Here is a 24304-nt window from a genome sequence, read left to right on the forward strand (position 1 = left end):
CCTCAGGTAAGTGCGCCGAAAAAAATCAGAGGGCCAAATTTGGGCCCATAGTTTCCATGGTTCTTTGAATGAATTTATGATATTGAACAAAAAAGACTTGCATTTATATAGCACCTTCCACAACCTCAGGACATCCCAAAGTGCTTTACAGCCAATGAAGTACTTTTGAAGTGTAGTCACTGCTGTAATGTAGGAAATGCGGCAGCCAATTTACGCACAGCAAGCTCTCACAAACAGCAATGTGATCCAGATGATCTGTTTTTGTTATGTTGATTGAGTGATAAATATTAGCCAGAACACCAGGGATAAACCCCCTATTCTTCTTTGAAATATTGCCACGAAATATTTTACATCCACCCGAGAAGAGACGGGGCCTCGGTTTAACATCTCATCCGAAAGATGGCACCTCCGACAGTGCAGCACTCCCTCAGCACTGCACTGGAGTGTCAGCCTAGATTTGTGTGCTCAAGTCTCTGGAGTGGGACTTGAACCCAGAACCTTTAGGCTCAGAAATGAGAATGCTACCTATTGAGCCATGGCTGACACCAACCAGATCAATTCTTTCCCTACCATTAATTAGCAAAAACACATTTCTACAGGCTCTGGCATTATCCAGATTTTTGCCAGTATACACGAGATCCAATACAGAAATTAGGATCTCTTAACACTGACGGAACGTTTAAAAAAATGTACTAAGAAAAGCACAGCGTGAATGACAATTAGTACATACAACAGTCATAAGGATTTAATATGAACATTAAATAACAAAATGATACATCAAAAATATATATATTAGATAAATAAAATTCCTATCTAAAAGCTGACCAATCATATACAACAGTTCTGATGAAGAGTTATACTCAAAATGTTAGTCTGTGTTCTCTTTATGGATACTGACCAACCTATGCTGTGCACTTTCAACATTTTCTGTTTTTGTATATATAGCAAAGAGTCTAAGGAAGTTAATATAAAGAGAGAGAACTTGCATTCATACAGCACCTATCATGACCTCAAAACTTACCAACGCATTTCATAGTCAGTGAATTATTTTGAAGTGTAGTCACCGTTGCAATTTAGGGAAATCACTAGAATTAGTCTTACCTGAAGTCTGGGCTGTGTTCTCTACACAGGTTCCCATCTCCTGAGGTGGCAAAACTTCCAACTCATAGCAAGGTCAATGATGAGAAACATGTTGGTAAACGTTGTGAGTTGGGTTTAAGAACAAAGTCAACTAATATTTTATGTTTCCAGTCTACACAATCCTACATCAATCCCCCTAATCCTGGAAAAAACCTTGATTGTATACGTTGGAGACAAGTGCTCTTTGGAAAAATTAACTTTGAGGCTAATAAGCAGGTTTTTTTACCTTTCTATCATAACTTGTCTGTCCATACAACAGTGAACTTAAACTGCTTGATTTCTTTGGTTCTAATTTAGAATCAAAATTTTCCACATTGGTTGTAGTTAGTTGCGATCGTCTCTCCGAGCTCCTGTTGGCCATAGGTTCTTTATTCATATGCTCAGTAAAGCCCCTCTTTGAACCATTGGAATAAATGGATGTAAAAGAGCTGCAGGGTGATATCAATCTGTGTCGATCCAATAAGTGGTCAGAAGATGAAGTTCCATGATGTGTTATTAAGGCACTAGAAGTCATTCTTGATCTCTGACTGCTAGCACCATCATCTACATGAGTACTTTTTCTGCTTCCATACGTGCTACTTGTTTTGAAGTCTGGACAGATTAAAAAAAATTAGGGGGAAATGATCAGCAGCTTCCTTTATATGAATTAATTTTATGACAAACTTGCAATGGGATATTCAGTTTATCCCAATAAACATTATTTGGGGGGGGGATTTTAACCCCCAAAAAGAGTGGGTTGCGGGCAGCGGGAGGTTAAAGAATTTCCGGTTTTAACAGAGGCGGGGTCAGTCAACTTGCTCACAGAAGGTGGGTCATCAATTTAAATATTATGAGGTTCCATGCCTCATGGTGATCCACCATTTCAAATTTAACTCTGGCTGGTCGGGTATCCCGGGCCTCAAGAAACCCGCCAGCTAAAGGGATGCAAGGACTGCTGCTTCCAGGAAGTAAGTGTCTTTCCACCCTGCTCCTTATTCGACTCCCAATTAAAATTCCGGCCTATATTCCCGTTGTTCTTTCTTAAATATGTATTTTATGGGAGGATGAATTGCATTGATGCATTAAATGAGAATTTCTGCTACCACAATACTACTTGAGGCACTTTGGTTTCTGCTTCATTATTTTTCAATCATCACAAAACACAGGATTCGTTTGAATCCCACCTCCCCCCACCCCTAAGAAATTACACCCCATCTCGGGTTGGCAATCAGTAACCAGTGAGGTGCCGCAGGGATCCCAACTATTTACAATCTATATTAAAGACTTGAAGGAAGGGACTGAGTGTAACGTAGCCAAGTTTGCCGACGATACAAAGGTGGGAGGAAAGTCAATGTGTGAGGAATACACAAAAAATCTGCAAAAGGACATAGACAGGCTAAGTGAGTGGGCAATAATTTGGCAGATGGAGTATAATGTTGGAAAGTGTGAGGTCATGCACTTTGGCAGGAAAAATCAAAGAGCAAGTTATTATTTAAATGGAGAAAGATTGCAAAGTGCTGCAGTACAGCAGGACCTAGGGGTACTTGTGCATGAAACACAAAAGATTAGTATGCAGGTACAGCAAGTGATCAGGAAAGGCCAATGGAATCTTGGCCTTTATTGCAAATGGGATGGTGTATAAAAGCAGGGAAGTTGTACAAGGTATTGGTGAGGCCACACCTGGAATACTGAGTGCAGTTTTGGTTTCCATATTTACGAAAGGATATACTTGCTTTGGAGGCAGTTCAGAGAAGGATCACAAGGTTGATTCCGGAGATGTGGGGGTTGACTTATGAGGAAAGGTTTGAATAGGTTGGGTCTCTACTCATTGGAGTTCAGAAGAATGAGAGGTAACCTTATCAAAATGTATAAGATTATGAGGGGGCTTGACAAGGTGGATGCAGAGAGGATGTTTCCACTGATAGGGGAGACTAGAACTAGAGGGCATAATCTTAGAATAAGGGACTGTCCATTTAAACCTGAGATGAGGAGAAATTTCTTCTCTGAGGGTTGTGGATTTGTGGGATTCGCTGCCTCAGACAGCTGTGGAAGCTGGGACATTGAATAAATTTAAGACAGAAATAGACAGTTTCTTAAACGATAAGGGAATAAGGAATTATGGAGAGCGGGCAGGGAAGTGGACCGGAATCCATGATCGGATCAGCCATGATCGTATTAAATGGCGGAGCAGGCTCGAGGGGCCGTATGGCCTACTCCTGCTCCGCCATTTCTTATGTTATGTTCACCCCACCCTACTCCCCTTCCCCACCCCCAATAAAGAGCATCACATTACATCGAGGGTAGATAAAACAAAAAATACTGAATTACTGCAAGATGTAGACAGGCCCTCTCCTCTCAAAGAAGAGAAATATTGATCAAACAGCCCGATTAGACAAAGGCTGGTAACAATCTTTCCTCTTACAGATAAACATGGCTTCAACTGTACATATCAATGTATTAATATAAACTACAGAAATACATAAAGCTTATTAAAACACAATTGATGTATTAAAATAAAGTAGACTGCAGGAAAAGCAAAAACACTACAACAATGAACTGGTAAAGGAACAAAACTACAAATGTTAGCACTAGTACTACCTGAATTCAATTTAAACAAGCTGTCACAACTCATTCCAATGGTTGCTTTATCTGTCTGATGGTTTAAATAAGAACTCTGAGGCTCCAGGTTGGACTGATAGGTCTTTGTACCTGTGTACGGTTGCTTGTGGTAATCATGTGATAATATACTGTTTGTGTCAATGTTTGTAGAAGAATCTTTCATTACAGAAGTATCTGTGTAGTCTATAAGATTTCTCTCTTTGATCTGAAGCAAGCTTTCCTTCTTACTATACCCTGAAGAATGGTCATACTGTAAATCTGAATTAATAGAATTATTCTGGATGTTGTTCTCATCTGTACACGAATCCAGCATTTTATCTGCAAATGTTACTTTGAATCCATCCCTGGATCGATTGCAAACATTCTTCCCAATGGAACGTAGGGAGGAACGGGCTGGCGATTGATAGCTTTTATAATCATCTGAAAGACAAATGCATTACAATAAAACCTTTAATCTACAACTAAAATTGTTCTTAAACTATTACCTTTTTATTTCTAGAATGCATTGCTGAAGCCTTAACCTTTGACTGTCAGTAACTTCAGGAAAAACTCCCAGTTCCTCGGCTGACTAACTGTTTTTTTTCTGATCATATATGGATGCGGAGAAAAAACACCATTATTGTAATGAAGTTACGCAAACATCGCAAATAGCTTTACTATATTAGTCCAAAACTAAAATTACACACTTAAAAACAATTTTAAATAACATTAAAAATATTGAAAAGACTTTACTTTGTGCTTCCCTTGATATTCTCTATCATTTTTAAATGATAGCTTTAATTTTATTTCTAACCAATATCTTCCATTGTGCATTTTGTAATCGTTTGTCCTACTTTTATCCCAGTTCTATTTTTTCTGCATACCTGCTTCCTTATAACCGAGTTCTCCTTTCCCACTCCCCATTTTAGAAGTGGGATAAATGTTACAGTAATTTGATTGATTTAAAACAGACTCCAAAGGCGGTTTCAGCAGCTAAACCAAGAAGAAAGCTGCCAATGAGTACACTTGGTGATAGCCCCCACTTTGACAGTACCAGAAAAGTAAACTTACACTTCGTATTTGATAAATGAAGTTAAATGCTTGCTCTTTGAAAGTTTATAAATTTTGTTTGGTTTGGTTTCTATCATTAGCAGATGCAATTCATCAATTTGTTTAAAAAGTTTTCTAAATTATGTTCAAAGTTTAGATTAACCAAAACGATCAAAAAGAAGTTGCATTCACGAGACAGATAGGAAAGCCACCAATCAGCAATGAACAAGCATCATAAAAATTGCCCAAATTACTAAATTTTATTCAAACCTAGCAATCTGCAACCAGCAAATAACAAAAGGAAATTGCACAATTAATATCTTCATTCTATTCTTTATTAAAGTCAGTGCACGCAGTTAAAAATTACATTCAAAATTATATAATTTTGGGGGATGGGGGGTCACTAAACTTATCCATAAAATTTGGCACTTAATGTTTGAAGAAAATTTCCCCTGTCTTGTGTGGATGTTAAAGATCCCATGTCACTATGTAATGAGGAGTAGTGAGTTTTCCTGGTGTTCTGTCCAATATTGCTCCCACAATCAAGATCACAAAACAGTGAGATCTTGTTGTGTACAAATTGGGTATCATATCTGCCTATCCATCAGTCACTCCACTTCAAACTAGCTAGTTGTACATGAAGCTCTTTAGTTTGTTTGAGAGACATGATAAAACATTATAAAAATGAAAGCCTTTTTTTAATGCCATCAAATTAAAACAAAGTTAATGATGTTTTTGATCAATTTTGTGCGTAATTGATGTTGGCACTGAAGGTTGACGGAAATACTTATGAGAAGCTTTGATGATGTGCTCGTGCACAGTGACTAGAGTGAGCCTATCAATACTGGATCATTGACAGCAGAAAGACTTCATTGGCACAATACTGCAATGATAATAACTTCAGCAAAAAATATCATCCACAGGAAGTAAGGAAGCAAAAGTATCTTTTAGAACCATATAAATAGCTGCGATAAGTAGGATGACTTTGATGAAAGAATAACCAAATAAAGTATTTGAATCTTAAATAAATACTACAAACCCACTGTGGGAGGGAGAACATTAAAATATATAATACAAATAACAGAACCAGAAGTTTCTGGAGGAGGGTGAAGAACAAAGTTAATTGCATCTGAAGAAAAAAAAGTGATGTTAAAAAAATTATATCTGTGAGGCCATAGAAAAATAGAAATTTACAGTGCAGAAGGGGGCCATTTCGGCCCATCATGTCCGCGCCGGCCGACAAAGAGCCGCACGGCCCTTGGTCAGCAGAACTAAAGGTTCCATATAAACCTATGAAAAATGACGGAAAGGCAAAGAGCACCCAGCCCAACCAGTCCGCTTCACATAACTGCGACACCCCTTATACTGAAACATTCTACATTCCACCCCAACTAGAGCCATGTGATCTCCTGGGAGAGACAAAAACCAGGTAAAAACCCAGGCCAATTTAGGGAGAAAATATCTGCGAAAATTCCTCTCCGACCCATCCAGGCGATCGACACTAGTCCAGGAGATCACCCTGGCCGTATTCTATTCCTTGCAGTACTTACCATTATATCTGCACCATCCAACAAAAGGTCATCCAGTCTAATCCCAATTACCAGCTCTAGGTCTGTAACCCTGCAGGTTACTGCACTTTAAGTGCCCATCCAGCCATCTCTTAAAAGTGGTGAGGGTTTCTGCATCCACCAATTCTTCGAGGCAGCAAGTTCCAGATCCCCACAACCATCTGTGTAAAGAACCCAACCCTCAAATCCTTCCACCAACCACCTTAAATCTATGCTCCCTCGTAATAGACCCCATCCACCAATGGAAATAGACCCTTACTATCCACTATGTCCAGACCCCTCAATATTTTGTACACCTCTCCGCTCAACCTCCTCTGTTCCAATGAGAACAAACCCAGCCTATCCAATCTGTTCTCATAACTAAGATTCTCCATTTCAGGCAGCATCCTAGTAAATCTCCTCTGCACCCTCTCTAGTGCAATCACGTCCTTCCTATAATAGTGGCCAGAACTGCACGCAGTACTCCAGCTGTGGCCTAACCAAAGTATTATACAATTTAAGCATAACCTCCCTGCTCTTATATTCTATGCCTCGGCCAATAAAGGCAAACATTCCGTACGTCTTCTTAACCACCAGGCCTGCTATTTTCAGGGATCTGTGGACAAACACTCCAAGGTCCCTTTGTTCAGCTACACTATTAAATGGCCTACCGCTTAATGTGTATATCCTTTCCTTATTAGCCCTTCCAAAGTGCATCACCTCTCACTTCTGAATTAAATTCCATTTGCCACTGCTCTGCCCACTTGACCAGCAGATTGATATCCTCCTGCAGCCCATGAATTTTCTCTTCATCAACCACACAGCCAATTTTAGTGTCATCTGCAAACTTCTTAATCATACTCCCTATATTCAAATCTAAATCGTTGCTATATACCACAAAAAGGGACCCAGTACTGACCCCTTGGAACCCCACTGGAAACATCCTTCCAGTCACAAAAACATCCGTCAATCATTACCCTTTGCTTCCTACCTCCAAGCCAATTTTGGATCCAACTTGCCACTTTGCCCTGTATCCCATGGGCTTTAACCTTCATGACCAGTCTACCATGTGGGACCTTATCAAAAGCCTTACTAAAGTCCATATATACTACATCGTACACACTACCCTCATCGACCCTCTTGGTTACCTCCTCAAAAAATTCAATCAGGTTAGTCAAACACGATCTTTCCTTAACAAATCCATGCTGACTGTCTCTAATCCTTGCCTTTCCAAATGCAGATTTATCCTGTCTTTCAGGAATTTTTCCAATAGTTTTCCCACTGCTGAGGTTAGGCTGACACACCTGTAATTACTCGGCCTATCCCTTTCCCCCTTTTTAAACAAGGGTACTACATTAGCAGTCCTCCAATCCTCCGGCATCATGCCCAGATCCAAAGAGGACTGGAAAATGATGGTCAAGGCCTCTGCTATTTCCTCTTTTACTTCGCTCAACAGCTTGGGATGCATTTCATCCAGGCCTGGGGACTTACCTACTTTCAAAGCTGCTAAACCCCTTAATACTTCCGCTCTCACTATATTTATTTCATCCAGAATATCACACGCCTCCTCGATAGCAGTATCTGCATTACCCCTTTCCTTTGTGAAAACAGATGCAAAGTATTCAATAAGAACCCTACCAACATCTTCCATCTCCACACAAAGATTACCCTCATGGTCTCTAATAGGCCCTACCCTTTCTTTAGTTACCCTCTTACTCTCAATATATTTATAGACCATCTTAAGGTTTTCCTTAATTTTACTGGCCAAGAATTTCTCGTGCTCTCTCTTAGCATTCCTAATATCCTTTTTAATTTTGCCTCTTAACTTTCTATATTCCTCTAAAGATTCTAAAGTATTTAGCCGTCAGTATATGACATAAGCGCCCTTTTTTTCTGAATCCTCCCCTGCAAGTCCTTAGACATCCAAGGGGCTCTAGAATTATTTTTCCCAGCCTTTTTCTTTAAGGGCACATGTTTGGCCTGAGCCTTCTGGATCTCCTCCTTGAATGCTTCCCACTGTTCCAACACTGATTTACCCACAAGTAGCTGTTTCCAGTCCACTATGGCCAAATCACTCCTTAGCAAAATTAGCTTTTCCCCAATTCGGAACTTTTATTCCAGGCCTATTCTTGTCCTTATCCATAACCATCTTGAATCTGACTGAATTATGGTCACTGGCACCCAAGTGCTCCCCCACTAATACCCCTTCAACCTGCCCAGCTTCATTCCCCAAAACTAAATCCAAGACCGCCCCCTCTCGAATGCATTTCAAGAATTCCGCACCCTCTATACACTTCACACTAAATTTTTCCCAATCAATATTTGGATAATTAAAATACTCCACTATTATTACCCTATGGTTTTTAGACTTCACAGCAATTTGCCTGCATATTTGCTCCTCTATCGCCCTCCCACTGTTTGGGGGTCTATAATACACGCCCAGCAGTGTGATCGCCGCTTTTTTATTTTTCAATTCGACCCATATGGCCTCATTTGATGATCCCTCTAACATATCATTCCTCCTCACTGCTGTAATAGTTTCTTTAATCAGTACCGCAACCCCTCCCCCCCCAACCTTTTTACCCCCCTCTCTGTCTTGTCTAAAAATCCTGTAGCCAGGAATATTGATCTGCCAAACCTGCTCCTCTTTCAGCCATGTTTCTGTTAATGGCTATAATGTCATACTCCCAAGTGTCTACCTGGGCTCTTAGCTCATCCGCCTTATTCGCTATATTCCTTGCATTAAAATACATACCATTCAGCATAGGAAGACCTCCTTGTTTACTACATACTAAGCCCTGTTTCCTCTGTCTTACAGATTCGCTTTCTAGATTCTTGCTATCCAATTTCTGCTTTACTTCCTTCCCTTTTGAATTTGTTCTCAGGTTCCCATTCCCCTGCCAAGCTAGTTTAAAACTCTCCCCAACAGCACGAGCAAAACTCACCGTGAGGACATTGGTCCCGGCGCTGTTGAGGTCCAACCTGTCTGGTTTGTACAGGTTCCATCTCCCCCAGAAGCAGTCCCAATGCCTCAAGAATTTAAAGCCCTTCCTCCTACATCAACTTTCCAGCCACACGTTCATCCTCTCTATCCTTCTATTCTTATACTCATTAGCACGTGGCACCGGTAGTAACCCGGAGATTACGACCTTTGAGGTCGTACCCTTCAATTTTCTTCCTAGCTCCCTGAATTCTTCCTGTCGGACCTCATCCCTCAGTTTACCTATGTTGTTGGTCCCGATATGGACCATGACCTCTAGCTGGTTACCCTATGTTGTTGGTCCCGATATGGACCATGACCTCTAGCTGCTTACCCTCCCCCCCACCCCTGCAGGATGCCCTGCGTTCACTCTGTGACATCCTTGACCCTGGCACCAGGGAGACACAAAACCATTCGGGAGTCACGTCTACGGCCGCAGAAACGCCTGTCTGTTCCCCTAACTATAGAATCCCCTATCACTAGGGCTCTTTTGTTTTTCGTCCCTCCCCACTGTGCAGCTGAACCTTGGAATTGGCTCTGGCTGCACCTCCCAGAGGCACCATCGTCCTTACCAATACTCAGAAGTGAATATCGGTTTGAAAGCGAGATGGACTCACGGGGGGGGATGGAAAGAACTCCTGCGCTACCTGTCTAGCACACTTACTACGTCTGGTGGTCACCTACTTCCCCTCTACCTGCACGCCTTTAAACTGCAGGATGACCGCCTCCTTGTATCTTTCTGTATGGTGAGTCAGTCATTACAGTGGTGAGCAAATCACTGTTATTCTTAGATTATAGCAGGACTGTGATAAACATTAGAAATCACACCATAGGCCTTATACTATCTGAAAGCAACACCGTGGGAGATTTGCTAGTATTTTTAAGTACTTTATACAGGTACTGCTCAATGAAACAGCAGAGAGGGACAATTATGTTTAAGCTGATGCAGTTCACCACAGGCATGAAATTCATGAATTCAAGATTATCACTCCTTGAGCTTGAATCTATAAACAAAGATGGGATGTATGCTACTTATCTTGAATGATCAAATGAGGTACAAATAAATGTATAAAACAATGCTTTAAGAGTGTATTACCGGTAAATAAATAAGGTAGCTTACACCCAAATGCTACATTTCAGCAAGACTTTACCTTCAGTGTGGTAACTGTGATATTGTCCACTTCTTGCTTGTTCAGTATCCTATTAAAAAAAATTGTTTTGAATGTTTAGTTCAGATATAGCGAGTTAAGAATGATCACTTTTTTTTTTAAGTACAAGAGTAAACTCATTTACTCTACACAAGAAAAGGCAAAAAAGGAATGAAAATAGCATGAAGATATCATGAGCTCAATACTGCAGAAAGCCTAGAAGAGTATAGAAAGTGCAGGGGTGAAATTAAGAAGGAAATTCGGAAAGCAAAAAGAGGGCATGAAAAAATACTGGCAAGTAGAATCAAAGAAAACCCAAAGATGTTTTACAATTACATAAAGAGCAAGAGGATAAGTAAGGAAAGAGTAGGGCCTATTGGGGACCCTAATGGTGATCTATTTGTGGAGGCAGAGGATGTGGGTAAGGTATGTAATGAATACTTAGCGGCTGTCTTCACAAAAGAGGGGGACGAGGAGAAAGATAGTGAAATATTGGACGTGATAAACATGGGGAGAGAGGAAGTATTAAGGGGTTTAGCATCCTTCAAAGTAGATAAATCGCCAGGACTGGATGAAATATATCTGAGGCTATTAAAAGGGAGGAAATTGCAGAGGCTCTGACCACCATTTTCTAATCCTCCCTGGCTACAGGAGTTGTGCTGGAGGATTGGAGAACTGCTAATGTTGTACCAATGTTTAAAAAGGGAGGAAGGGATAAACCGAGCAATTACAGGCCAGTCAGTTTAAGCTCGGTGGTGGGCAAATTACTGGAATCAATTCTGAAGGATAATATAAACCTTCATTTAGAGAGACACAGATTAATCAAGGACAGTCAGTATGGATTTGTTAAGGGAAGTTTGTGTCTGACTAACTGGATTTGAGTTCTTTGAGGAGGTAACAAGGAGGGTCGATGAGGGCAGTGCGTTTGATGTAGTCTACATGGACTTTAGCAAGGCTCTTGACAAGGTTGCACATGGCAGGCTAATCAAAAAAGTTAAAGCCCATAGGATCCAAGGGAGAGTGACGAATTGAATCCAAAATTGGCTCAGTGGCAGGAAGCAGTGGGTAATGGTTGAGGGAAGTTTTTGTGTGACTGGAAAGCTATTTCCAGTAGGGTTCCACAGGGCTCAGTACCTTACTTTTTGTAGTATATATTAATGATTTAGACTTAAATGTAGGGGCATGATAAAGAAATTTGCAGATAATAACAAAAATAGGCTGTGTAGTTGACGGAAAGCTTTAGACTGCAGGAAGATATCGATGAACTGGTCAGTTCGACAGAAAAGTGGCAAATGGAATTCAATCCGGAAAAGTGCGATGTAATGCATTTGAGGAGGGGCAACAAAGCAAGGGGATACACAATAAATGGGAGGATACATAGAGGTGTGGATGAACCTTGGAGTATATGTCCACAGATCCTTAAAGGAGCAGGACAGGTCGATAAGGTAGTTAAAAAGGCATACGGAATGCTTTCCTTTATTAGCCGAGGCATAGAATACAAGAGCAGGGAAGTTATGATACAATGCTAGTTGGACCACAGCTTGAGTACTGCGGTGCAGTTCTGGTCACCACATTACAGGATGGATGTGATTGCACTAGAGAGGGTGCAGAGGAGATTTACGAGAATGTTGCCAGGACTGGAAAATTTTAGCTATGAGGAAAGATTGGATAGGCTGGGGTTGTTTTCCTTGGAACAGAGGAGGCTGAGGGGAGATTTAATTGAAGAGTATAAAATTATGAGGGGTCTAGATACAGTGGATAGAAGGACCCATTTCCCTTAGCAGAGGGGTCAATAACCAGGGGGAATAGATTTAAAGTAGTTGGTAGAAGGATTAATGGGGAGATGAGGAAGAATTTCTTCACTGAGGGTGTAACTCACTGCCTGAAAAGGTGGTAGAGGCAGAAACCCTCATCACATTTAAAAGGTACCTTGATGTGCACTTAAAGAGCCGTAACCTACAGGGCTACGGACTTAGTACTGGAAGGTGGGATTGGGCCGGCATGCGACACATTGGGCCGAATGGCCTCCTTCAGTTTTGTAATTTTTCTATGATTCTACATTGGTCCAAAATGTTCAAATGAATTTCCGATCAGCATAAGACCATCTAAAACCAATGTTTTTCTTTTTTTTTTCTCTTCCAGAAGTTAGCATAGCTAATGCTTAGGGAGGGCAGTGCATGAGGTAGCATCCTCTATTGGATAGATTCTGAATTGATGGGCCTTCAGGTCTTTTCTGAAGTCTTTTTTCCCTCATGTGTTTGTAAAACCTTTTGAGAAAGTTGCTTTGTTGCCTTTAGTTTACTTACACTCCATCCTAGTAAGGACTAACGAACACATCAATTAATCGAGCAACTCATTATTGCCATTTACTATATAGCAACAGAAATTATTCTCATAATGTAATTAGTATCATGATACTAAAAATATTGCACACATTAAAGTATCATTTGCAGTCCTGTAGTACATTGCAATTATAGGTTTCTGTCCTCCCTCAGCTCGCCTTAGGACTCCTGCGTTACCCATAACCAACTCACTTTATAAAACCAAATGTCCTCCATATATTTTTTTTAAAAAGAGAGAGCAGAACAAATCCCAAGTCCCATTACTATGGAAATCAATAGGACTGTTTCATATTGGATCTAATATTTTAATATATAATTTTTAAAACATAAAAAATTACCAGTATGGCTCTGGCTCTTAATTATTTAGTGATAATCATTTTAGGATACGGTAAGGTGCGAGAATTGCTTTGGGTCACCTTGTAGGAAAAAAATGCTATTCCCACTGATGGACTCCATGGCTTGTGTTTGCTGAGAAGTCCAAGATGGGTACCCATCCTGAAAGACTGGGTTCCAATGATGCTGCAGCCTATTAGTGAAAAATTCCTCCAATTTGAGAACTCGACCTGGTCACTATTCATTCCTTCCAATCCTTGTCAAATTAGACATTCATTCAATTCTGATTACTCCACATACAGTAATACTATTTGGCAGTAAGAGCCATTAGTCAAAACCTCTAAGAAGACTGCACATCTGGCTTTGCAGCAACATGAAAAGCATAGTATAAAGTCAGCCAGTCCAGCATTAGTTCGGATTTTGGTTTCAAGTATGGGACCATGTGAATAGGGTAGTCTTATAAATGAAACGGATGCAAAATCAACTTTTTAAACATGTTAAAATGAAGTATCTCAGGTGGGCCTATCAATGTTTATTGTTAGCTCTTTTCCTGATTTCCTGAGATGAGGTTGCTCTCACGCCAGGTTTAAAGTTGCAACTCCCATTGTTTTCATGTGGACCCTCTCTGTGTGAACCCCATGAGTTACATCACAAGGAGTCCTGAATCCAGGGTCCACTTAGAGGCAAGAAAATCGCAATAAATAGAAAATTGTTAAAACACTTCGAAGGCTAGTTTCTTACATAAAATGGGTAGTAATTTGGAAATAAAAAGTAACTCTCTCTAGAGTTTCCTTCCTGTTTAACCAGAGAGAGAAATCTTTCAAACAGATTCAAAGAGAAGTCTCAAAATGGAAAGAATAATGTGCCAACCCACCGAGTCCCATTCAACTAGAAATCTGAAAATACTACAATAAATCTATTGCTGTCCAGATTTAATGCAACTACCCAAGGCCCTGTACAAATCTATTCTGATAAATGATCAGAAGTTCCGATACATTTCTACAAAAGGTCCTCCATTGAAGACATAAGTTTTGGCTCGTCTCTCATTCACTGTGCAGAGTTGGTACTAAATCATATTTCCACACACATACTACAAACTAGCAATAATCAAAAAAAGCTTAGTGTTCCTTTTATTCAATAACTTTTGAATGGTGACAAAATACACATGGAATACTGGAGTTAGAAATACTCTAGATAGTCACACATTTATTTAATTGCTTGCTTAGAAAGATTACTACTTTAAATGGGATACTAAAAGAGCTGTTAAATGGCAAAAAAGAAAATATCATTAACGAACGATCCTACCATAGCTTCTATGCTCAACTTGCTTGACATGTCATTTTCTCTCGCCTCCTTCATGTCCCTGGCAGAATAAACAGATGATAATGGAGGCCGACTGCACAAAGAATCTTGACGCTCACTCATCAGCTGGAAGTCGTGAGATGCCCACCGTTCTCTCAAATCTATAAAAACATAACAGAGAAAATTACAAGAGGTCAAGCAGTATATGCTATGTTAAATATTGCTCAGCCTATTGTACTATGTGTAATAGATGAAGTTCCATAAAACCTCTTTTAGAGTATGTGATTTGTAGATAAGTGTGTATTCAATTCTAAGTGACAAGACTGAACTGCGAAGCATGTCAGAGTCACATGTTCTAACATGTGATGTGAAATTAAAGTTAATTCTATCAAAAAGCTTAAGGAAGGCAAAGTAACATGAATTACTGAAAGAACTGTTATTATCTAGTTAACAATTAGAAAAGTTGAATAACCAACCTGATTTAAAAAATATATATAAAATCAGTCCAGACCTACATTATGTGCATAATCTTTGACGGCAGTTATTTTTAAACAAGCTGGTTTGCAAAAGAACCAATTTTTTTTTGCCAATAGTGCGCCAGTTTTAAAAAGTACCTAATAATGTCTGAAATTTAACACATACATTCGGACAGATTTTCAACTTGCCGCCGGGAAACCTGAAAATGCATTTAACGTGGAGGTCCTTACAAATTTAACAGCAGGACCTAATTTGAATTTTTTGTCTCTGTTGGGGGAAGGGAGATCGTGGAGGCACGGATCACAGGGATGGGTAGGCCAATTCGGGGAGGGAGGCCGATCATGGCAGGTTTGCTTGGGGAGCCAGGGGAAGCATTCCTGCTCCTCTCGGCCCATGAGCAGTTCTGAAAAAGCATTTACCTGATAGATCCCACTGTTCTTGCCTAGCTTCAGCTGCCAGGTTTCCTGAATGCTGGGAAACCCGGCCCGCAGACATTAAAAGTAAAACTATGGTAAAGTTTGAGGCACACAGGCTCATTAATATATTTAAATTACTGACCCGCCTCGAGAGCAGGACAGTCGCCCGCCCCCCAACCCACCTCCATTAAAACCGGAAGTGGGTGGTTGGAGTTGGGTTTCAGATTTCTGAAATTATAACCTACCCCCCACCCTCGTCCTGAGGGGTTAACATTCCTACCCCCACTATGTTTCCATTAACTGTGATCTAGGATTTGAGATCTGGATATTTCTATCTAATTTTGTAAAATGGGCAACAATACTGGCAAAAAACAATGTAGAACAGCAATAGGAAACATTTAAAACAGTGTTCAACAAAGCGCAGGAACAATATATTCCGCTAAAAGGAAAAAACAAACTAAACACTAATGAAACTCCATGGATGAATAAAGCCATAAGGGAACAATTGAGGGCGAGTAAAGAGGCATACATCAAGTATAAAGACAACAAGGGAATGTACACAATAAGGGAGAATACAAAAAGATTAGGAGAGAAGTCAAAAAAAATAATTAGGGAAGGCAAAGAGGAACTATTAAATTAAATTACCAAGGAACATAAAACAAGTGTAAAATATTTTACAAGCACATCACTAAGGGCCCAAGTTTCCACATGATTTGCGCCTGATTTTTAGGAGCAACTGGTGGAGAACGGACTATCTTAGAAATCGCAATTCTCCACATTTTTTTTCCTGCAGTTCTTCAAAAGGGGCCACTGACGCCTGATTTCAAAGTTTCCACAGTGAAAACGTACTCCAAACTAACTTAGAATGGAGCAAGTGAAGATTTTTGTAGAACTGAAAAAACCTGTTCTACACATTAAAAAATCAGGCGCAGGTTACAAATTAGGCGTCCAGAACGAGGTGGGGGTGGGGGGGGGAGGAAGGGAAGTCATTAAATTCTACAATAAATCCTTATTTATACTTCTACAAATATTATACAAATAAATCCAACCTGAATAAAAATTTATAAGCAAAGAAAAGATTAAATAAACCATCTTCATACCTGTGTGAAAGTGCTTCAGTCAGCCTCACAAGTTCGTTCGTTCGTTCCCGACGGCAGGGGGGGAGGAGGAAGCCGTTCCCGACGGCGGGTGGGCGGGCCTGATCGACCGAACGCAGCGGGGGGGGGGGGGGGGGGGAAAGGCAGCCGTTCCAGACGGCGGGCGGGAAGGAGACAGTGAGAAGGCTGCAGGAAGCCTCAGAAGTTGAGCAGCCATTCCCGACGGCTCTGAGGCTTCCTGCAGCCTTCTCACTGCTGCAAGAAGCCTCAGTGCTGATGGCAATGTGCTTTTATTAAAAAATGTTCAAAAATTAAACAGCTACAAAGAACTACAAAAATGGCCGAGTGCCAATGTTTCCTTCACACTGCGCGTGCGTGAACGCTCCAACGCGCACGCGCAGGGGTGCCGGCAGGAAAAAAACTAATTTAACTGGTACCCGCCCCTTCCCACTTACAAAATTGGCGCGAGTGGTAGGCTCCGCCCCCTGCACGCCGCGCCAGGCAGACATGGAGCTGCAAGGCGCTCGAGAATAGCGTGTTTTTTTTTTAGGCGCGTATAAAGGGGCGCCCAGCTCGGAGGGGCGCCCGTTTTTTATCGTGTGGAAACTTGGGCCCAATAAAAGGAAGGTTGGGATGGAAATAGGGCCATAGGGATGGGAAGAGATAGACAGGATAATGATAGAAAGACAGCAGAAATCTTAAATAATTATTTTGGTCAGTATTTACCAGGGAGCTAGAACAGGTGAAGATGATATTGGATGATAAGATTAGTAATGAGATAAGTGTATTTAAAATAAAAAGAGGGGATATATTAAATAAACAAATCAAACTCAAAGAAGGATAAAACCCCAGATCCAGATGGATTGCATCCACGCATTTTAAAAGAATCTAGGGAAGAAATAGCAGAGGCATTGCTGCACATGTTTAATAATTTGTTAGAAAAAGATATAGGGCCCAAGTTTCCACATGATTTGCGCCTGATTTTTAGGAGCAACTGGTGGAGAACGGACTATCTTAGAAATCGCAATTCTCCACATTTTTTTTTCTGCAGTTCTAGTCAGTTAGAACAGTTCCACTTTGAAACAGAATTTTTTCTTCAAAAGGGGGCGTGTCCGGCCACTGACGCCTGATTTCAAAGTTTCCACAGTGAAAACGTACTCCAAACTAACTTAGAATGGAGCAAGTGAAGATTTTTGTAGAACTGAAAAAACCTTGTCTACACATTAAAAAATCAGGCGCAGGTTACAAATTAGGCGTCCAGAACGAGGTGGGGGGGGAAGGGGAATCATTAAATTCTATAATAAATCCGTATTTATACTTCTACAAATAAATCCAATCTGAATAAACATTTATAAGCAAAGAAAAGATTAAATAAACCATCTTCCTACCTGTGTGAAAGTGCTTCAGCCAGGGAGAATGCTGCAGGTGTTCGTTCCCGCGGGGAGGAGAAAGCCATTCGTTCCCGTGGGGGGGGGGGGGGGGGGGGGGGAGGAGGCAGCCGTTTGTTCCCGACGGCGGGCGGGGAGGGGGAGGGAAACGGCTGCCTCAACTTTCTGAGGCTTCCTGCAGCCTTCTCAGTGCTGATGTGCTGATGGCAATGTGCTTTTATTAAAAAATGTTCAAAAATTAAACAGCTACAAAGAACTACAAAAATGGCCGAGTGCCAATGTTTCCTTCACACTGCGCGTGCGCGAACGCTCCAATGCGCACACGCAGGGTTGCCGGCAGGAAAAAAACTAATTTAAATGGTACCCGCCCCCTCCCACTTACAAAATCGGCGCGAGTGTAGGCTCCGCCTCCCTGGGCGCCGCGCCAAACAGACAAGGAGCTGCAGGGCACTCCAGAGTCGCGCGTTTTTTTTCCCGGCGCCGTTTTAGGCGCGAAAAACGGGCGCCCAGCTCGGAGGGGCGCCCGTTTTTTATCGTGTGGAAACTTGGGCCCATAGTGTCAGAGGACTGGTGGATAGTAATACCTATATTTAAGAAGGGGGATAGAACATGTCCAGGGAATTATAGACTAGTCGGCTTAACATTGGTGGTAGGAAAAATAATGGAACCCCTACTAAAGGAGAAAATAGAATATCTAGAAAACCAAAAATATAATAATGAATAGTCAGCATGGATTTCAAAAAGGGAAAGTCTTGCTTAACCAACCTTATTAAATGTTTTAAAGAGGTAACAAAGAGTAGACAATGGTAATGCAGTCGCTGTAATTTATCAAGATTTTCAAAAGGCCTTTGATAAGGTACCCCATAACAGACTGATGAACAAGGTCAGAGCATGTGGAGTCAGGGGACAAGTAGCAGAATAGATAGCTAGCTGGCTTCAAGACAGAAAGCAGAGAGTAGTTGTAAAAAGGTGGCAAAAGGTGTTCCACAAGGATCTGTGCTGGAACCACTGCTGTTCACAATTTCTATTAACAATTTAGACTTTGGAATCAAAAACACAATTTCTAAATTTGCAGATGACACTAAATTGAGGGTGGGGAAGGGCAGGGGGAGGAAAGATAGCCAATACTGAGGAAGACTGCAACAAATTACAGGAGAACATTAATAAACTTACAGAATGGGCATATAATTGGCCAATGAAGTTCAACACAGATAATAAATATGAGGTTTTACTTTTTGGTAGAAAGAATAGGGAGGTAACTTATCGCTTGGAGGATGCAAGTCTAGGTGGGGTAGAGGAACAAAGGGATCTCGGAGTATAAATACACAAACCACTAAAAGTTGTGACGCAGGTTAGCAAGGCCATAAAAAAAGCAAACCAAGCACTAGGGTTTATTTCTAGAGGTATAGAATTGAAAAGTCGGGACGTTATGCTAAACTTGTATCGAACCTTGATTAGACCACACTAGAGTACTGTGTACAGTTCTGGTCACCATATTATAAAAATGGTGACCAGATAGAGGCACTGGAGAGGGCACAGAGAAGATTTACAAGGATGATACCAGAAATGCAAGGATATACATATCAGGATATCCTTGAAAAAAGGCTGAGGGGTGACCTAATAGAGGTCTTCAAAATTATGAGAGAGTGGATACAGAGAGAATGTTTCCACTTGTGGGGAAGAGCATAACTAAAGACCATCAATTTAAGATAGTCACCAAGAAATCCACTAGGGAATTCAGAAGAAACTTCTTTACCTGAAGAGTGGGAGAATGTGGAACTTGCTACTACAGGGAGTGGTTGAAGTGAATAGTATAGATGCATTTAAGGGGAGACTAGACAAGCACGAGGGAAAAGGGAGGATAGAGGGCTATGCTGATAGATTTAGATGAGGAAAGACGGGAGGCGGCTCGAGTGGAGCATAAACTCTGGTTTGGACTGGTTGGGCCGAATGACCTGTTTCTGTGCCATATATCCTATGTAATCCTATGTAAAAGGCTTTAGTGAAAATCAAGCAACATAAAAATGCTGCAATTACACGCACGCACATTCCAAAAGCCTCGTCAGAAATAGCATTCTGTGTTTACTCTGATCCCTATGGCAATACTTTTATTTATTATTAGCCTACCAAGCAGATGCTACCACAACCGCACTGTGATCTCTGTACTGACCTAAGGAGGAACCTTGGTACTATCAAGTTGGTTAATTTTCTTTTGAATATCGAACATTTTTTAAAAAGCAATCTTAAGAAATTGGCTATAACGGTGCTCAAAGCTCCCGTCCCCCAAACTGTACACTGCTTTAGGTTTCTAAATGGGTAAAACTTTGATCATATCAAAGGAAGTCAATAAAGTTTAATGTTGTTTTTCATTATTGTACAGTAAAAATCAGAGGATATTCTTAGATCACTCTCACACACCTGGCTCGCAGTGTCACTGGCTGAGGTACAAGAACTTGCTGTCCACCATTGCTTGCTCTCAGCCATAGCTGGAGTGTGGCCTGGGAGAAAGACTGAGGTATAACAATTTGCCCTAAAATTGGAATATTGTTTCTTTTGGTTTCCATTGTACAGTGGAGCATTGCCTATACAACCCCCAGTTCAGTAGCACCCAAATATGAAGCAGATAGAAGACAAGGATGAATAACTGAACAATATGAAATTACAATTTACGGTTAGAAAAATATGCTACATCACGCTAAAGCAACTGCTGCTGATTAAAGTAATGAGTAAAACGCTGTGTAAAATACTATGTATAATGACAATCTTGAATTGCAGGTGTTGACATTGATTCTAAGCACTGAATAGATTGTATTGTTAGATCTGAGGCGGTCATGTTTGATACTCAAATATGCAACACTGTCGGGCGGTGTAAAAGACTACATCTTCTTACCAGTATTAAGATCTGATGTAGCATCCCACTTGTACTTCACTGATGAACCTATTGAGTCCTGCTCACCTTTGTCATTTACAAAGTTCTTCTTTACATGGTCACTGAAATTAGTCATGGGACAGAAATAAAGGCAAAATTAAATCAGCTGCACTCTTGTTCCAGCTATAATAAGTATTTAACTATCCACTGTGGAGGCATTTAACAATGTCCAATTCAGATGAATCTCATCACACAAACATCAATGGACTCAAATGGTAGCCTCTGTGACAAACAAATTAAGAGGTTACAAAAAAACCCACTAATGCTGGATATCTGAAATAAATTTAGAAAAAATGCTGCAAACGCACAGCAGCTGAAGGAGAAAGACTCACGTTTCAGAAGGGCTCTTGCATCAGAACTTCCCTGGTGAAAGGTCACACCTGAAAACATTGATCTCCCTCTTTCAGGTGTGTGGTACTTGCAATTTCGGAGTCTCACTATCTTATGTGAAGACCACTTCACAATTCATGAATAGAGCTAAAAAGCAGATAAAGCTGCATTTTGCACTACTCCCATTGGGCATTCTCTTTATAAAACAAGTTTAAAATAAAAGTTTTTATGAAATAAAAATGTAATCTTAAAGGCAATTTATTGTTGCTGCTGTTTTAATATTCCTGCTCTTTGTGAGCGCCACTCTCCAGACATGATAAAACTACCATCTTCAATATAGATGGCAATGTTTGCAGGGAATTCGGTCTCCAAATATTATTTATTTCATCAACCCCTCCAGTAATCCTGAAAGCACCTAGGTACAGTTCCTTGGGGTATTTTACTATTTTAAAGATGCTAAATAAATGCAAGTTGTTGTTGTTGTGTACACTGATGAAGCAATCATTGAATTTTAGCAGATTATTTTACCACAAACTGCATTACAATTGAGACTAATATACTTGCTGTTCACACCCACGTCCTTTCCAACAAGGATCGCAGGACAGTGATCAAAGTGGTGAGCTTTAGTGCCTCAACTGTTACAATTATCGTGCATAGAATGGAGCCAATGTTTTGGGATTTTTTACCATTTTTTCCACAGAAAGAATTTGGAAGAGAGTTATATTTAAATGGTAGGTTTTTAAAGCAAAGTGCATTCACACAAGTTTTTTTTTAAAAGCACTGAGACAAAGGTGGTTGAAATGCTAATGGTTTTGCATTAAAATTGTTTTGCCAAACACTGTAAACAGTAAGCAATTTGTTAACCTGTCTCAGTAATTGTGAACATCTCATATCCATTGGGTTGGGAGCTCCCTGATTCTGGGCACTTGTCTATCTGCATTTTCTACTCCTTATTCGAAGATATTTAAACATATTCAATAAAAACTATTTCTGTAGCATTTTACTCAGTTGAATTTACTAATGTCCTTTAGGGAAGGAAATCTGTCGTCCTTACCTGGTCTGGTCTATACTTGCACCAACATATGCACCAACTGAATATTTCAATAGTTGAATACTTTATCCATTATTTAAACTTGCAGTCAGGTATATTAAGACCATTGAGGGGGAAAAGGCATAATCTTCTAGTTAAATGCATGTTCTGCATCTCCTGAAAAATCATAGTTACTGTCACTTTGAATGACTCCCAGATCATTCGGACCAACTTTCCTTCTTAGCACAATGCAAAAAGGCAGCTATAAAAACTTACCCATCAAGATGTACTTAGATAAATGTGCATATGTATATATACAGAGTAGAATTTCCCCTACCTCACTTCTTCTTTATCTATGTCTGATGCCTCATTTTGCTCCTGGGAACTGAAATGAATTTGAGCAGTTTTTCGCTCACTCTCCCGGACAGGTCGGTCATCTGTTGGTGACAAATAATATCTGGACATATTTCAATTAATAAATACAGTACAAAAAAAAACCAACAGGACTTGAAAGGAACCTCCCTGATTAGAATCTCTCCGAACAATGTTTAAGTACTCTGAAGTCCAATAGTGGTGCATGTTGATTATTCACAAGGTAACCACAGCAACAGTTAATATATCAAGTCAAATTACAAACCATGTATAACTTGGCAATATACAAGTACTGCATCATAAACTCGCCTTCCTTCGTCAATCATGTAGGAAGCTTTGGCAATTATTCAATTGTCTATCTAAACAATATCAGAGATCATGAGCTCAAATTTGGCTCACCCTTTTTCAGCGCACTTACTGGGAGATGCAGCGCTTTTCTCCGTTGATAAGTGTGCTGAAAGAAAAAAAAATCGCTTCCCACTTTGGCGGCTGTCCGGCCTCTCCTCGGTCATCGCGCAGCGTGGCCAGTCAGGACAGGGGCGGAGCCAGCGTCCTGCGCTGAAAACTGTGCTGGGACGTCTGCACATGCGCAGTGGATTGTCCACGCATGCGCAGTAGTTCCTCACTCCCAGCCTCTCTGTGTGTGTGCTGCAGCCGCTGTGTGTGTTGCAGCCGCTGTGTGTGTGGGACCTGATACCCGCCCCTAGTCCTGGCCGAGTGGCCTCTCGGTGCGATTGACCTCAGGTTTGAAATGTTATGCACTGTAGCTATTTTTGAACTTTCTAAATGGCTTGTCATTTTCCTAGACTTTTGGATAATTTGAAAAAATTATGTAAATATGTTTTGTCTCTTGTGAATTGTGGTGACCATTTGTCAAGCCTATTCACCTGGTGCTATTGTGAAAGAAGAACATAAGTGACGGAGGAACACAGAGAGTATCTTATTTATTGAAGTAGACTTTATTTAGATAATATGGGCTCAATTTTGGCCCAGTATAATCAATGCAAACAAATAGCTGTTTAAATTAGTTGTGAAATTAGGTTAATTTAATTCAACTATCTTTTACTTCTTTTATTTTTGTAGTTTAAGCTTCCATGAATGCTTCTGTTGTATAGTAAATTAATTTTGCGAAGTTTGTCATATGATGTCCTGTATAGCTGTTGGATCCTATTCACATTTTTTAGTCAAGTCATTGGGGCCAAGTTTCGGCCTGAGTTGCTCCTGTTTTTTTGGAGCAACAGGTTTAGAATGGAGTATCTTAGAAATTGCAATTCTCAGCATTTAGTTTGCTCCAGTTCTAGTCAGTTAGAACAGTTTCAGTTTGGAACAGATTTTTTTTTTTCGGCCACTTACGCCCGTTTTGAAAGTTTAGGCAGTGAAAACTTACTCCAAACTAACTTAGAATGGAGTAAGTGTAGATTTTTGTACGCTCAGAAAAACCTTGTCTACACTTAGAAAATCAGGCGTAGGTTACAAATCAGGCGTAGGGAATGGGGGGGGGGGTTTAAAGGGAAGTTTACAAACATTAAACACTTCCGTTTTACAAAAAGAGCCATCAACAATAATAAATGATAAATACATCAATAAATCAACCAATAAATCAATAAAAAAAATTAATAAAAAATAATTTTTTAAAAAATCAATAAATAAAACATTTTCTACCTACTGACTGCAGCACCAGGAGTCCTCCAACAGCGCGCTGGGACGCCCGCACGCCCCCACCCACCACCCGTGTGTCTCTCTGTCTGCCTGAGTGTGTCTCTCTCACTCTCTGTCTGTCAGTGTCTGTGTTTCTGACAGCGAGGGGTGGAGGGAAGGGAGGGGAGGGGGAAAGAGAAGGGAGGGG

General features: G+C 40.5%; 1 protein-coding gene across 1 annotated transcript in view; it reads right to left on the bottom strand.

Annotated features, from left to right (window-relative positions):
- Positions 1-24304, bottom strand: part of LOC139278789 (leucine-rich repeat-containing protein 36-like) — a 66642-nt gene that overhangs the window by 20446 nt on the left and 21892 nt on the right. The window contains exons 4-9 of the mRNA XM_070897927.1: positions 22424-22523; positions 20688-20788; positions 14423-14580; positions 10446-10494; positions 3718-4158; positions 1367-1731 (exon numbers count right to left, since the gene is read on the bottom strand). Of these exons, the coding sequence (XP_070754028.1) occupies positions 1367-1731; positions 3718-4158; positions 10446-10494; positions 14423-14580; positions 20688-20788; positions 22424-22523 (1214 nt within the window). The remainder of the gene's footprint in view (positions 1-1366; positions 1732-3717; positions 4159-10445; positions 10495-14422; positions 14581-20687; positions 20789-22423; positions 22524-24304) is intronic.

Source organism: Pristiophorus japonicus, chromosome 13 (assembly GCF_044704955.1).
Source record: "Pristiophorus japonicus isolate sPriJap1 chromosome 13, sPriJap1.hap1, whole genome shotgun sequence".
NCBI lineage: Eukaryota > Metazoa > Chordata > Chondrichthyes > Pristiophoridae > Pristiophorus > Pristiophorus japonicus.